General features: G+C 37.8%; 1 protein-coding gene across 1 annotated transcript in view; it reads left to right on the top strand.

Annotated features, from left to right (window-relative positions):
- The window catches only part of LOC143027803 (gamma-interferon-inducible lysosomal thiol reductase-like), a 110,459-nt gene extending 93,845 nt beyond the window's left edge, over positions 1-16,614 (top strand). The window contains exons 4-5 of the mRNA XM_076189383.1: positions 530-676; positions 4,804-16,614. Of these exons, the coding sequence (XP_076045498.1) occupies positions 530-676; positions 4,804-4,893 (237 nt within the window). The 3' untranslated portion in view covers positions 4,894-16,614. The remainder of the gene's footprint in view (positions 1-529; positions 677-4,803) is intronic.
- Positions 16,615-16,993: the final 379 nt, after the last annotated feature.

The raw sequence follows: 16,993 nt of genomic DNA, 5'->3' as shown, positions 1-16,993 counted from the left end.
AGGGTCACCAATTAAGTGAAGCAGCCTTGCTGTGGATGTACTGTTTCTTGAAAATCCTTTGAGAAAGTCAATAGACGAAATGTCAGGAACAAACGCTTCACTTCCAGTCCATGTTTCCTTTACTGTGTCTTGCTGCATTGCTTCTGATCCAGGCAGTGGGCAGGAGAGAGGGATGATCCCTCATCCACAAGGAGCTAAAATGAGAGGGAAACAGTGGAGGGTGGATGGGAGTGGAATGGTGGAAGTGGGTGCGTGCCTTTGTCTTGGCTACCTTCCTTTGGTATATAGATAGATAAATCATTATCATTGTTATGATTGTTGTTGTTGTTGCTATGCTATTGGTCATTCAACAAGGATATGGATTTTTCACATATACAAAAATTGCCTCCTTGTAGGCTCTTGTGATTTGAAGGATGAATGACAGGGAGATGATTCTCTCCAGTATCCATCTAGTAGGACCACCTTGTACTGACCTCTAATTTGATCTGTTATATTGATAGGTTGTTTATAACACTTCTTGTTTTTTCAGTGTGTGAACAAATACAATGAAGATTGGAATAAAGTGGAGACGTGCAGCACATCAGAGGAGGGTGATCAAATCCTTAAACATATGGGCAAATTGACACATGCTCTAGATCCAAAAGTGTCATTCATCCCCACAATTACTATTAATGATGTAAGTATCAGCTCAATATTCTAGACAAATTATCTTTACATTGATCAAAGAATTTTTTTTTTTTTTTTTTTTCCATTTGTGTCAACTAGTAAATGTGATGATAGGGAAGTTGAAAACTCGACACTAGGAGAGATGGAGTGGGAAGCAGTGAGAGTAGAATTAGCACCAGTTAGTGAAAATGAAGAGGAGGATATAGTGGGCCTTGCTGTGGACATGCTGTGTCTTGCGACACTGCTTCTGACCCAGGGCAGTGGACAGGATGCAGGGATGACCCGTCATCCAGGAGGTGCCAAGATAAGAGGGAGGGTGGAAGGGAGTGGAAAATATAGGAAATGGAATGGGTGGGAGTGGTTTCTATGCCTTTTTCTTTTTGGCTACCCCCCATGTAGGGGGAAAAGGCCATTGGTATATGCATGTATGTATGCAGAAAAAAACACTGGTAAATAAGAAACATTGTCCAAATGTTTTCGTCTATTTAAGACATCATCAAGGAATACAGTAAAGGAGATACAGAAAGTATATATACAGAGGTAAAAATATTTTAGGGAACCTCTGTATATATACTTATCTCCTTTACTGTATTCCCTTGATGATGTCTTAAATAGACGAAAATGTTCGGACTATGTTTCTTATTTACCAGTGGTTTTTTTTGCAAATTATATTCACGTGTCATTTGTGAAATACTGCAGAAGTATGGATGCGTTCAGTGTGGAGATGATTAAGTAGGGTAAGGCAGTGAGAGAGTGGTTTGTAACTGTAATATACCCTGTGAGAGAGAAAGAGGGTAGCGGATAAGAGAGGAACAGTGCAGTTTTCATTCAGGAAAGGGTCATGTAGGTCCGATTTTCAATCATAGCTCACTGAGAAATGGAAGCAGTTGTATGTGTGTTTTGTGGATTTGAATCAAGTAAGTAGTTAGGAAGTGAGGATGGAAATGACAAAAGTTCATGGATTGGGGAGAAGGGATTTAGAATCAGCGAAGAGCTTTTATGGACAATAATTTGACACAGCTGGAAGGGATTCCTCGTCTTCTCTATGACCTATTATCCATAAGGAGCTAAGAGGAGAGGGAACAAATGGGTAGTGGATAGGAGTCGTATGGGGTGGGAGTGGGTGCATGCCTTGACTGGCTACCTCCCCAACAATGGAGCACAACCCTTGGTATATAAATTCTATAGATTTCAGCAAGTTGCATCATTTCACTCTATATACTTGTAAATCACCCGATTTTAGAGACAAACCATCTCAAATCAAATAGCAAGACCATTACTATATGAATTGAATTATGAAAATCTCTTTTACTGGTTGAGTTCCCATATTTATAGTTTAAAGTTTACCTTGTCTGGGGTATTGCCTGCATGTTATCGAGAGGTAAAAATTTGCTCAGTAACATGCAGCTGATACTTAAGGTCTATATGAGGCACCCCTATAGACCAGAGCCACACATCATTTTGTCTGTGTTAGAGGAAATCTCTACTCCTAGATACTTTATGCTACTTTATTATACTGCAATTGTGATGATAGGGGGTAGATTGTCGGAGGACTGGAGGAGTGCCTGTATAGTTCCACTTTACAAGGGAAAAGGGGACAAGTGTGAGTGTAGTATTTTTAGAGGGATCATTTTGTTGAGGTAAGAGAAGAAGAGAGAAGGAGTTTGAATGTGTTTGAGATGAGGTGTCTGAGAAGTATGGTGGGGGTTACTAGGCTAGATAGAGTGAGAAATGAGGAGGTGAGGAGGAGAACAGGGGTGAAAAAGGATTTGGGAGATAGGGTTGATGAAAGAATATTAGGATGGTTTGGACACATGGAAAGAATGCGTGAAGAAAGACTAGTAAAAGAGGTATGGAAGGCAGATGTGGAGGGAGTGAACATGAGGGGACGTCCTAGGATGAGGTGGATGGATGGAGTGAAGGGGGCTTTGGGGAAGAGGGGAATGTCTGTTGAGGAAGGAAGGGAGAGGACGGAAGACAGAGGTGAGTGGAGAATGGTTGTATATGGATGATGTTGTGACTGCATGAGGAGGAATGGTCGGGGGGGTGGGGGGTGGGGTAGTATGTGTGAGTAAATTTTGACGCAGCCCGAAGGGATTTCTCCCCGTCCTCTCCTTATATGCAAAGGGGGACGGAGAGGGGGGGTCGCCGATTAAATGAAGCGGCCTTGCTGTGGATGTGCTGTGTCTTGCGACACTGCTTCTGACCCAGGGCGGTGGGCAGGGTGCAGGGATGACCCGTCATCCAGGAGGTGCTCGGATGAGAGGAAGGGTGGGAGGGGTGTGGAGTGTATTTAGGGATGAAATGGGTGGGAGTGTTTTTATGCCTTTCCCTTTTTGGCTACCTCCCTTGGAAGGGGGAAAAAGCCTTGGTATATGTATGTATGTATGTATTTTGTTGAGTGTAGTTGGGAAGGCTTATGGGAGGGTTTTGATTTAGAGGATTAAGAGAAGAACAGAGGGAGTGATAGGTGAGAAACAGTGTGGGTTTAGGACAGGTAGGGGTTGTGTGGATCAGATTTTTGTGGTAAGGCAGATATGTGAGAAAGCTTTAGGAAAAGGTAAGGATGTTTTTTGGGCCTTTATGGATTTGGAAAAGGCTTATGACAGGATAGACAGGAAGGCACTGTGGGAGGTATTGCAGATATATGGGATAGGAGGAAAACTGTTAAGAGCAGTCAAGAGTTTTTACGAGAGTAGTAGAGCCTGTGTTAGAATTAGAAATGGAGAGAGTGAGTGGTTTAAGGTAAAGGTGGGACTTCACTAGGGATGAGTTATATTGCCTTGGCTGTTCAATTTATATACATGGATGGAGTGGTGAGAGAGGTAAATGCAAAGGTAATGGACCAGGGATTGGTTAAAGAAAAATGGAGAAATGGAGAAAAATTGGAGATAAGCCAGTTGTTGTTTGCTGACAATACTGCATTTGTAGCTGGATCAGAGGAGAAATTAAGGAAATTAGTAACAGAGTTTGGGAAGGTGTGTGAAAGGAGGAAGTTGAAGATAAATGTGGGTAAAAGTTAGGTGATGAGATGTACAAGGTGGAGAGGATGGCACCAAACTGAAAGTGAGTAGTAAGGAAGAGAGGCTGGAAGAAATGGATAGTTTTAGATACTTTGGGGGGTGAATGTAGCAGAAAAGGGAGGAATGAAGGTGGAGGTAGAATGTAGATTGAGAGAAACAAGTAAATGCCTTGGGGGATTAAAGAGCCTAATGAGGAATAGATATTTGGGAATGGGTGCTAAGAGGAGATTGTATGAAGGGGCGATTATACCGACAACACTGAATGGGGTAGAAACATGAAACGTAAGAGAGGAAAAGTTTAAATGTGTTTGAGATGAAATGTCTGAGAAGTATGGTAGGGGTTATTAGGATGGATAGAGTGAGAAATGAGGAGGTGAGGAGGAGAGCATGGGTGGAAGAGGAGTTGGAAGATAGGGTTGATGAAAGAGTATTGGGATGGTTTGGACACATGGAAAGAATTGGTGAAGAAAGATTAGTAAAAGAAGTGTGGAAGGCAGAGGTGGATGGAGTGAACAGGAGGGAGTGACCAAGGATGAGATGGATGAATTGATGGGGTAAAAGAGGCATTGAGAAGGAGAGGGATGTCTGTTGAGGAAGGAAAGGAGAAGACAGAAGATAGGGGTGAATGGAGAATGGTTGTATACGAGTGATGCTGTGATGCATGGAAGGGAGTGGGTGGGGGATAGGGGAGGAGGGTTAGAGAGTGGTTATGTGTAAATGATATCTTAACACAGCCCAAAGGGATTTCTCCCTGCCTTCTCTTTTTATCTATGATGGGGAAGAGAGGGGTGGTTGCCAATTAAATGAAGCAGCCTTGCTGTAGATGTGCTGTCTTGGTGCATTACTTCTTACCTAGGGCAGTGGGTGAGATCAGGGATTGACCCATCATCCAGGAGGAGCCAAGAAAAGAGTGAGGAAGGGAGGGGTGGTGAATGGGAGTGGAGTGGGTGGGGATGAAATGGATGGGAGTGGAATTATGCCTCTTGACTTTGGCTACCTCCCTTGTAAGGAAGAGAAAGCCCTTGGTAGATGTATGTTTGTAAGTTTACAATCTGAACAAAGATTGAAAATATGATCAATATTATTATATCTTTTTTTTCTTTCTTTCTTGCAGAAACAAGACAGTCAGCAAGCCATCCTAAAAGATTTAGTAAAGGAAGTATGCAAAAGATATAATGGTCCTAAAATTGATGCATGTCCGTAACAAAAGGCCTTAGTGGCCGGAAATAGTGGGTTCTTAAACTTGAGCTGCTGGAAGATAGTGGCTCTATTTTTGCTAATACCTAAGTGTGAATGGTTGTGGTCTCTCATTTCCTATAATTAATTCTTCTGAAAGATTAACTGCCCAACCAAAATTGCACCTTGTAGAAAAGCAGTCCTGTAGTATCTTCCATCACACACCAATCGATGAAGAAATTTACCTATGGCAGCTGTTCCAAACTTGCCTGTTGTCCTGGATGTACCTCTTCCCCCACAGGTTTACATTCTTAAGTATATTACGAGATTTCTGAAGAAAGTTGGGTAATGGTGTAAATTATATGTTATTTTTATTGTTTGTTTGAATGACTTTAAAGCACTGATAGGTTATGTAGTTGAAGAACCCAGAATTTTGAACCAGAAGTAGGAGTATGATTTCCAGCCACAGAATAGGCAAAGTTGAGTAAAGAATACAAAGGATGGTTGAACAAGTGTGTATTAACAAATTGGAAAATTAACCATCAGTTCATAAGATCAGTCACTCGACCATTTCTATTGCTCAGGGGGTTATTATTTTCAGCCTATGCCTGCTCAAATGCTTCACCTAGTAGCGATTTATTACCTAACATCATCAACATTAGACATACGCTATATATTTTATGGCTAGTGATATCAGCTGAGTGATGGATCATGAATCCAGACCACTTAAAATTGCCTAACAGCTGAAGAAAAAGTATCTTGCCTCAAACAAAAATAGATATTGCTATCTTCATGTGAGTGTTAACATTTAATCTAAAATGGTATTGCAGAACATTGCAATTGATAATGGTCAGTTTAACTACTAAATGAAACTACTCTGTGAAGCAATTGTGCATCAGTGTTTTAAATATATCCTTCACTTGCTCCTTGTGTAAGTAAAAGGTTGTGTAAAGTGCACTTGCCGATTATTTCTACTTCATCCACACACAAGTAGAATAGATATTATTCCTTTACAAATGTTATCAGAAGGTGTTTGGTATTATTAGCTTGGCATAGAAGGAACTTCATCTTGAAAGTAGAGAGATTTTTGCAAGCCGAGTCAAATTGCACTGAAAGGATTCATTGGCTACAGAGGAGTTTCCATCAGCTGAATAAAGCACCAAGTTGAAGCCAGAGTAATAGTTGACTCAAATTATAACAAAGTGTTCAAAGGAAATTGAATGATCCAGAATGATTTATTGTTAGAGGAGGAGATGGCAAGGCTCATGAAATATCTATTTGAATATCTACTTAATATTTGAGATCACATATGTTGCAGTGTTTTGATTTTCATTCTTTTGGTGAATATTGCCTTTGTTGCTTCACACAAAATTCATAATTAATATGGATTTTAGGTGAATGTGTTTATACCTTTTGTTCCACCATTTACAGTAGTCTTGTTGTGAGAATATAATCCAATGCTGAAACACTCTGAAGGTAATTTTTCATGCTTCATGCGCATACATTCCATTCTGTTTAAAGTAGTTGTAGTTTTTTCATGATTTTCAGTTTTTTTAAGTAGTGTGATGGTGTCCATTTTATCATGGTATTAATGAATAGAAACTACGATTTCATACAAACTGAAGAAGCAAAAGTTACTGTAGTTGTTTTTAATTAGTTTAGGCCACCAGTTTTTTTTTCAAATGTATTAAGTACAACTGTAAATTGATAAGTGTAATTAGAATGGGAAAACTGTTTCATACAGTCAGTATATATTTGATCTATGTCACTATTTATTTTTAATGTAGGCCTACAGTTTAATATTCATAGAGTTCCAAGGATTTGGTGATTGTTTTAACTGGTACAGTCATGGACAAAAGTCTTCAAGCATCCTATGTGTTTGTATGCAGAATTATTCAATCAACTGATTCATTTTCTCCATAGTATTCACCTTGAAGTAAAATGTGTTTTATTTATTTCATTTATTTTTTCTATTCTTATTTTATTTTAATTTTTTATATTAGTTTTGTTTTAATTTATTTATTGGAAGCGCACTGGCTGAGCAGGTTAGGGCGTCGTTACTTGTGATGAAGGTCGAGGTGAGGGCGGTTCAAATCCTGCCACCAGCGAAGCTGAACCAAGGGCATGGTTCATTAAACTCCACACTACAAAGCCCTCTGTGAGGGACACCTTCCTAACCTCCTGATAGGGGGGAGTGTGTGACGTTAAACCATATCCTCATCATCATCATTTTATTTTTTATTTTTTTGTTCAGAAAAATATACTGAATACTCAGAAACAGATCCTGCATTTACGTATTCAAAATGATTGGGTGATCAAAGACTTTTGACTCATTTTAAATACAATTTCAGGCCTATGGTATTTCATTGTCTTGATTTCTGCAAAAATTAACTCCGTATACACTTGGATGAAGTACAATTAAAGTAAGAACTTTTTTCCAGTTTTGTATGACTGTTCATTTGTATGCACATAGCATATAGCGGGGACCAGTGGTGGTCCTGCAAGATGAATGTCGGTAATTTCCCTGCTACCCATCTTCAAAAACTGTCAACACCTACAACTGAAGAAGCAGACCCAGTGTGCTGATTTTTTGTCCCTGGACTGAACCCAACATATTTATCAACTCCAACTATTTCTCCTCCACCTTTTGATGGGAGAGCAGCTGACAAGCCATGACTGCTCTCTTTCTCCTACTAAATTTAGCCAGTGACATAGAAATAGTTCTATTCCAATACAAAACAGATAATAGTCCGAAGTTTCTTTCCAGAGACATCTATGGGACGACCCATGCCAGCTACTGTGGAGCTGTAGATTTTCATTTAGTGAAACTAGAGGCAAGAACTATTATAGCGAGTAGTCCATGTAAAGTGAAGCGACCAAAGGCTGTCAAATAATTATGAATTTGATCAAAAATATCATTTTAGACTCGAGTATCATATTATTAACCTGGGTACCTGTAAGTGGTGGTCTTCAAAACCTATCAACACCATCATCTCCTTTTAGGGGTGCAGCCAACAGGGACTAATTAACACTCGATCTCTGGACCAAGCCGATGTTTTCTTGATCAGTTTTGACTGTATTGCCTTCACTTTTTCACATTGAAGAGCTGACACTTGGCAACTACACCCTACCTATTACTATCAACTAGTGAAGTGACATAGATACAATCTCAGGCTAATACATCACAGACAGTAGTCCAATATCTCCTTTCAGAGCGATCTATGAGGGTCTGAGGATCATCGCCTGCCATTGTGTGGCTGAGGGGCTTCAGGTTGGGAAAACTCAATGCAGCAGTTATTTTAAACCCCCATACTACTGGAGGGGTCATATGCAGCTTTTATGAAGTACCTTATTGGCAGTCAGAATGAAAGTACAAGTACCACTTAACATGAAAGGGTCATCACAATATTCTTTCATCCTATACTAATAGATCCTCTCTTTCTCTCTTTTTTCCTCTCTCTCTCTCTCTCTTTTTTTCTCTTTTTCTCTTTTTCTCTCTTTTGCTCTCTCTTTTGCTCTTTCTCTCTCTCTCTCTTTCTCTTTCTCTCTCTCTTTCTCTCTCTCTCTTGCTTCATCACTTCTCCAGTCAAATAAGGATAAGATTTTGGTAAGCATTTTTATTGACCATACTCTTGGTCCAACTCCTGCCACCAGTAAGTTCATTAGATTCCCTGCTACAAAATGAAGAATGTAGTTAAGGTTAAGAGAATACAAAGAGTCTCAGCCTAGAAGATAAACTATACAAGAAGAGATTAGATGTATTAGACCTGCTGTTACCCAGAAAGAAGGGAAAGAGGTGACATGATCATGAAGTTGAGGTGATTGAAAGGAGTCCAGAAATCCGACTGAGGAGAGCTCGTGGTTTGGAAAATGAGGTCATCAAAAGGTCATAAAAACAGAGGGGCTTTATGCATGAAGGATATTGAAGAACATGGTTTTCTAGAGATGAATCAGTTCACTGAATAGCTTAGAATAAGAAAGAACCCAATCTAAACTAATTTAACCCTCTCCATCTAGGCATGCCATAGCTCATTTAGTATAAAATAATTGTTGCAGAGATGAACAAAATAGGTTAAAGCCAAAATAAGAACAATTCTTCCATTACAGAAGAGGTTAATGCAAAGTTTGATAGGTGGAGAAAAAAAGATAAGAGCTCATGAGCTCATCCTCTTTTCTGTATATTAGAATTAGGTAAGTACAAATAAGAAGTAAATACATCGTACCAGCTAAGTGACTATGATAATATAATAGTCATGTTGGAGAAATGCAAGGAATATATTGAAATGAAATCTCAATTCATGTAGCAAACACCAGTGGGTATTTACATATCCATGCACCACCCCTTTGCCCATATATCGTGTATATCGGTTGTGGCATTCATACATCAAATTGTTTACAGAATAAATGTTACCATAACTTAAGTGAACTTACTATATTTCTGTCTTCACTACACATATGCAGTGATGCAGCATATCAGTATTGTCATAAAGTTCATTCATACACATTTAATTGCTAATCTTTAAAGATAAAAATGAGTTTTGTAGTGTTATTTATGCATACTTTCAATCATAAGGATGTACTGATTACTGGTTGGATTACAAGATTTTCATAGCATTTTCAACTATTTTTGATGTGCGATTTAATTATCATACCCTGAGGCTTCCCAAAGGGGGTTCTTTATAAGCATAACAGGTTTTCTTCAACAAATTATTTTTGTATGGACAGCTTCACTAAATAGATATAGGTAATGAGCCTTGACATGATTCTGTATTTCAACACCTTTGTAAACATACATTGGGTATTTGAGTTTCGTAACCACTTGACATATATGGTGTCAACCAATTAAAAAATTGCTAAACTTGAAAAGATAAATACAATGCTTGGTAGCAAAGCTGGTAACAAAATCCACTTTTAGTAACTTTAGTAACATTGCTCAGTGACATTGTGACATGTCATAAACAATGTCCTCCCTCTGCCTACAGTACTTGATATGCGAGTTTGCCAAACTTTGATTTTCAAAGATGAGTTGTGCCAAACTTGAATACCCATTGTAATGTACATTTCTTCTTTCTTTCTTTTTTCATAAAAGGCATTTTTGATAGCTTAGAAGAAAATATTCATCTTTTCATCAAGAAAGTTTTGAGATTGTTGATAAAGAAATGTTTTGTGTGGTTATTATGGTGTGATAAGTTTGAGTAAGTGAACTGTGATATGACATATCTTGTAAGGTTATGGACATACTGTTCAGCCAGATGAATTGACAAATTATGTTTTGATCTAAGCTGAGCTTCATTGGTACATTTTGTTTTAGTGGTGGCTACATCTGCTTAACCTCTATCAAGGTAATGCTTTAGAAGTGTCATGAATAGGTAGTAAGGCAACAGTGGGTACAATGTATGAATAAGGTGCCTCTGCCACTAGTAAGTTGGGTATATGAAAGGCTTGAAGGAGATTCCATGATGCTTTCATTTCATCTATTTTCACTGTTTTACTTTTGCACTCCCGGAGTATTGCACTGTTTGATCATCCGTTGCTTCAACTTACCCGAGGCAGATTGTAGTTTTTTTATACCTCATTTTCTTTGTGGTTTTAAGGTGATGTGTGATCTTAATCATTGTCATAATATTAGCATGGTTTATATGCTGTATAAAATATCAAATCCTGTCCATCTTTTGTATGATTGTGTTCTGGGTTTGCACGTGCCCTTCAAAAGCATGAGGTTTGCATCAAATGTACACTTCCAATTTGCTACCAGTGAGGTGCCATGCGAACCAATATAAAGTGTCTCCTGTCCATTTCTGTTGGTTTGTGGAATTGCTCAGACAATGAAACTTGCACAGTAAATAGCATCCTCAAGTTTAAATCAGAAGCTTAAATGTTGCTGAAAGAATTATATCACTACCCATTCCTGTCATAGGTGTTGTTTTATGTGATAGCAATTTATATTTTACTATACAGTATATTTGTGATAATTCAATTTTAATCTCTTAGTCCCAATCTATTTCACTATCCACATCTATGCTTCTTGCTTATTTTTTCATTTTATTCTTTTCCTTTCTGTGTATTCCTATCTATGTTTCAGGTGGTAGGGGTTACTTTACAGTAACTTATAAGTGTCTGCACACTTCCCACGTACCTGTCTTGTTCTGTTTAAAGATGATGATAATAATTCAGTATTTTAGTATTACACCATCCACAAGAAAACATGAATTTGTATATTCAAACTAGTAAAAGCTAAAAAAAAAAAATAGTAGAGGACTGCACAGGAAGTAGAAGAGGTGGTATCAAAGAAAAGATTTAGGGGAAAAGGAAGAGCAGCAGAATAAAAAAATTGGAAATAGCTAACACTAGATGGATTGACATAAGCAAGATTAAAGACAAATAATCACTTGAAGTTGAAAGAACCAAACATAATGTGTTTTATCAAGATTAAAGTAGATAGCAATATTGGACAGAGGAGGAAAAATGGGAGATGTGATGGTAGCAGCGAAAACAAATCCAAAAAAGTGGAAGAAGTAATGACAGAAGGAGTGGCCTAGATAATGAATTTGAATTATAACAGACAGAGGGAGGTGGAAAAAAAAGGCAACTTCATGGTGACGGATGTCCCGCCAAAAACAAGAGCATGGAAGAAAGCAGAATATTAGGAAAGGCTGGTAAATAAAGATGAACAAAATAACTGAAAATCTGGTCTGTCCCACATTGGAACATGCAGTGATTGTGTGGCCACCATACGAAATGAGATCTAAGAAAAATAGAATACAAAGAGCAGCAAACAATTATCCCAAGCCTGGCTGATAAGACATATGAGAGGAAAAACTGGGGCTGCTCACATTTCAGGGGTGAATAGAAAGGTGATAAAGTAATTATATTTAGAGCAGAGAAAGGAATTAAAAAAAATGACATGATCTGTTAGTATGGGATGAAAGAACAAAAAGAAGTCATAGCAAAAGAGTTAAATCCATATTGTTGAAAGATTGGAAGTATAGTTTTCCACATAGATGCATCAAGTTTTGGAACACATTAGAAGAGGTAATCTAGAGAAACAACATCAAGGAATACTAACGTAAGGCAAAAATTTGACAAGTAGTTAAATAGAGATGGGACCCCATGACCACAGCTGTAACCCAATGTACTACAGTTAGTTAAATACATACCAAGGATCCTTTTCCCCTTTGCAGGGGAGTGGATATGTCAAAACATACACCCATCTGACATTCATCCCACAGCCATCCAAAACCCACTCATCGCCCCCTCCCGTCTTAGCACCTCGCAGATGAAGGGTCAACCCAGTTCCCTGCCACACAGCTCAGGTCAAAGGCAATGCACCACGACGTTGAAATGTTTAAAAACTTAAGAATATTTTGGTGCACAACTATATTTCAAAGTTAGAAGAAAATCTCATATTACCTCTGTGCTAATAGATGGCATTTTAATTGCTGCATGCTTACTGTATTACAGATATGTCTATTAATTAGTATGAAATGCATATATTACAAAAATAAATATCTTGCAGTGTCATCCACTGCCATATGTACTTTAAAATCCAGCTCTTCTTCTTCCCCTTGTTACCCTACTACCTGATTGCCTATATATTCAAGTATTATGAATATTGGACATGCTTCTACAGTGTCTACTACTCCAGGTCAAGTAGTTTCATACCGTAGCCTCCAGTATAGCAAACTAAATGAAATAAGGAACATGAGCTTAATTTACTAATGGTATTTATATTGTGTAAATGAAAATGTTATGTATTTGTGAAAGAAGTGCATTTATAACTGAAAGATTACTATATTTAGCAATTTTTTTAATATGTTGTACACGAGTTGGAAAAGGGTCAGGGTATTTCCTTCCTTTGACTGATCTATTATGAAGTTCTAGGAGTATGGGAAATCAATTACATGATTAAAGAGGCTAAGGAAGTTCCCTGCAGTAACTTACGGTTGGGAGTTGTACATTTGTGAAGCCATTTAGACAGTGTTTATAAAAAGTTATATGAATCTAAACTAGCTCCACTTTTACATAACCACTGGTCTGAATACATTGTCCATGCACCATATGCAAGCACTGTAAATGGAAGAAATTTTAAATTGCACCTGTAATACAATATATATATGCCTAGGGAAATATAGTTGCACTTTAAAATTGGTCCATGTATTTGTAAAGCACATTAGTCAGGGTATTAACTTTTTTTTTTATTTCTTTTTTTTATTATTGTAAGGTGACAGTTTCCGACACAGCTACACAGCTCCAGGTGTAGGTTCCTCACCTTCATTTTAAACTTCATGTTGCATGTGTAAATCAGCCTCTTGTTGAAAGAAGTTAGGAGCCTTTAACTTGCACAGACTGCTATATACTTTAAACTCTTATCTTGCACATGTGATCCAATTGCATGAGGAGAAATAAATGTGTTGCACAGACTGGCCTCTTGTATCCAATAAACACCAACACTAACTTTTTGTGAAGGTGCAATATTCTGAGGAGCCAGCAGTATTTGGGTACTCGGTCTCAATATTAATGGAAAAATGGGCATATTAGACCTAAAACAGATTGCCCTCATTGTTATGAAGAATGGACAAACAACAGGTACAGTAGAACCTCAGTTCCCGACCACAATCTGTTTTACAAAACTGTCCTAAAACTGATTTGGTCAAGGTCCAAAACAAGTTTACTGATCTGCCGGATACAGTTTTATCAAGGTGATATTTTTCCACAAATTTTGCCCGTTTCCATTTGGATCAGTCGAGAACAGATATTTTGGTCGACTATCAGAATAAATTCTTGAATTATTTGGTCGAAAACCAATTTGTTTGACTTTTGAGACATTTGAGAACAAAGGTTCTACTGAACAGCTTCCCACACAGAGTGATAGATATATGGAACAAATTGAATGTAAAAATAGTGTGCAAACACAATACAAGAATTTAAGAACAAACTTGATCTTGCGAGATACAAAAACGGGTCGCCACGAGCATAGCTCCCTTTCCCGTATAATACAACTAGGTAAATACCTTCAAGTGGTGATCCTGTGAGACTCAACAAGAATCATTTCCCCTGCTGCCTGTTGTCAGAACCCGGAAAACTAACGAATATTTATGCCTCCATTAGGAGGTACAGTCCTGAGGTGGCTGATACTGCCTCTGGCCTGGGCCCAAGAGTTCTCATTATCAACTTTGATTATTTCCTCCACCTCTTCACTTATTGTGAGCTGACAACCAGTGACTGGGCCCTCTTCTTATAACTATAAGCCAGTGACACAGAAATGGTCTCAAGCTCATACAGTAACGACAATTCCAGTGTTTCTTCCTAGATAAGTCTATGAGAAGGCTTGGGAATCACTGACAGCTACTGTGAGGCTACTATTATTATAATGGAGGAATTTTGAATTTGAAATATGTCAGGATCACAAAAGTATTAAGCAACAGCCCATTTGTATACATTTCCCTCACAATCTGTATGGTACGAGTATACAGCGAGATCTCTCATTAACGGATGTTAATTAGCTGTGTTTTCGGTGTTTTGGAGTGGTTTTTGGGTGGCATAGCGATTGCACACACTTAAACAACAGCACCAAAAACACGGAAAACACAGCGAAAACACCACAAACACAGCTAATTAACGTCCGTCAATGAGAGGCCTAACTGTATGTGCTATTCCGTAACTTGAAATTTTCGGAATGTCAAATGGAAAAGAAATTTCAAGATCGGTCTTCATCTAACCTTTGTCAGTTTTTTAATTCAAGATACAGTATGGTGCCAATTATCCATGACCCAAGGGACCAGTCAGCACAGATATAAGACAAACATATTATGAAATGAAATTTTTTAATAAGGAAACTATTGTACATTTGTAGAATAATATGGCATAATTTTATATGATTCATTGTAAGTAATGTGATATGAATATAATCTTTTTTTGTATTTAAATAACAGAATAATGAAGGTAAATTACAGTATAAACTTTGATGAATACAAAAGTTTCATGTGCATTCATGTTAAAATTCATGTACAGGTTCTTTACCAGCTGTGCACACTAACACTTTTTTTATACTAATGTAATGCCTATCATTCATGTGAAAGGTAAACAGTATCGTATAGATTATATGGTGCATGATTCAGTTCTACAAATTTTATAAGTCGGCAACATATAATGTTTGTTAGAAAGTTAAGAAGATAAATTGTATGGTGCATAAGTTGTCAATGTTTATATGTCCATTTCATTTGCTACTTTTATGATACTCTGTGACAGTACTCATCATGGATGTTGGAAGGGTAATAATACATCATTATAAATATTTATGGTGTATATTATCATGTTACAAACTATCAGCATGGGTGTATACATCTTAAGTTCTCAGCATAAATGGTGATTTGGACATGATACATGTCATCAGCACATTGGGTTTTATTGGCACAATATTTTTAGGCCTTGGTAGCTTAATTTATCTAATGATACTCACATTTACCAGATTTATGTGCCAACTGTTAACAGTGAATTGGAAGTATTTATTATCAAGGGCCATGTAATAAAAAGTTATTAAATAGAGCAGTAAGGTGATGGGGGGGGTGTCCTCCATTTTTGTATTTGCCTCTCAGAAATAGTTCAGGCATGATTTGACTTGGTCATCCCACTTACAACAGGAAAGACCATAGGTATATACATAAATATTTCCAAGTGATGGTCCTGCAAAATGAAGCTCAGAGAGAATCATCTCCTTGCTGCCCATCTTCAAAACTCCTTAACACCCTTACTTCCATCTGGAATTGCAGCTGACACTTGGCTCTTGGATCGGGCCCAAGATCTCTCTCTACCAACCTTAACTGTACAGTAGTTCCTCCACTTTTTCACATAGAATTGGCAAACAACGAATGTTCCCCTCCTACTATGAGTGACTTGGAAATTGTCCCCCCCTGAATAGACTACAGACTCCCGAGTCTCTTCCTTGAGAGGTCTATAGGAGGGCCTGACGACCATTGCCAGTCATTGTGGTGCTGCTGGTGTCCAGTCACTGAAACTTGAGGCAACATTTATTGTTACATAAATATCTACTGTATCAGCATGGATAATCTGGCCCCAGATAATCGGTTCTATACTGTATTTGTTGTCTAAATTGGTAAAAATCGGGTATATGAATTGTTTAGCACTTTTTATTTCTTCCCCTCACCAAAGTTACATAATTGATTATACTAGCTGGTAGTGTGTATAATATTTGGCAATGACCCCTTGTGGTTAGTAAATTGCCAGGTGTCTACACAGTAAAAATTTATCAAAGTAGACATATGTCTATTACCAAGAAATCATACTAATGAAATGTATTTTCTGTATGGTAACCTTTTATGTAATGTTCCCATTAAATTTGTTTATGGAAAGTGTGACTTTAGCAAGATGGTATAATGCTTACCATGTTGTAACTAGTTGAACAAGTATAGAAGATGCAAGTAATGAAATCTATTCGGAATGTCAGCAACGTATACTGAGGTTCTTGTACAAGAATTTGTGGATTGGTTTCTCATGTTGAACAGAATGTCATTTGCAAGGGTTGCAAAGCCCTCTACAGTTTTGGACTGTTCGTCTCACACTTTTGTACAAAAGCTTGAGTTGAATTTTATTAATCAAAACCTTGTAATGATTATGTTTATATAGGTGTTAATTTGGTAGTTTCCAACCTGCCTCTACTGTAGTAATGGTTATATCTGTGATGTCGCTGTCAATTTGTGGCGTTTTTATACTTAATAAAGCTCTCTGTGTTTCAATGACTATTCATTTCCTATTAGTATTAGCTTTACTTAAGATGTTGGTCATATATCGGAACACTGAAGCTGTGTTCAGTGACTACTCATTTCCAGGGATTGGAAATTGTTAGAGAAAATGAGAAATATGGGAGTAAGCCAGTTGTTTGCTGATGAAACTGCTTGTAGCAGGATCAGAGGAGGGATTAAGGAAGCTAGTGGCAGAATTTGGGAAGGTATGCAAAAGAAAGTAGTTAAAGATAAATGTTGGTAAAAGTAAGGTGATAAGATATATAAGGGGAGAATGTGGCAGTAAATTGGAAGCGAGTATTAAGGGGGAGAGACTGGAGGAAGTGTATAGCTTTAGATGCTTGGGTGTGAATGTGGCAGGAAAGGGAA

Source organism: Oratosquilla oratoria, chromosome 8, assembly GCF_046742065.1.
Source record: "Oratosquilla oratoria isolate Oo_2021 chromosome 8, ASM4674206v1, whole genome shotgun sequence".
Classification (NCBI taxonomy): Eukaryota; Metazoa; Arthropoda; class Malacostraca; order Stomatopoda; family Squillidae; genus Oratosquilla; species Oratosquilla oratoria.
This window is presented reverse-complemented; position numbering and strand designations above follow the sequence as displayed.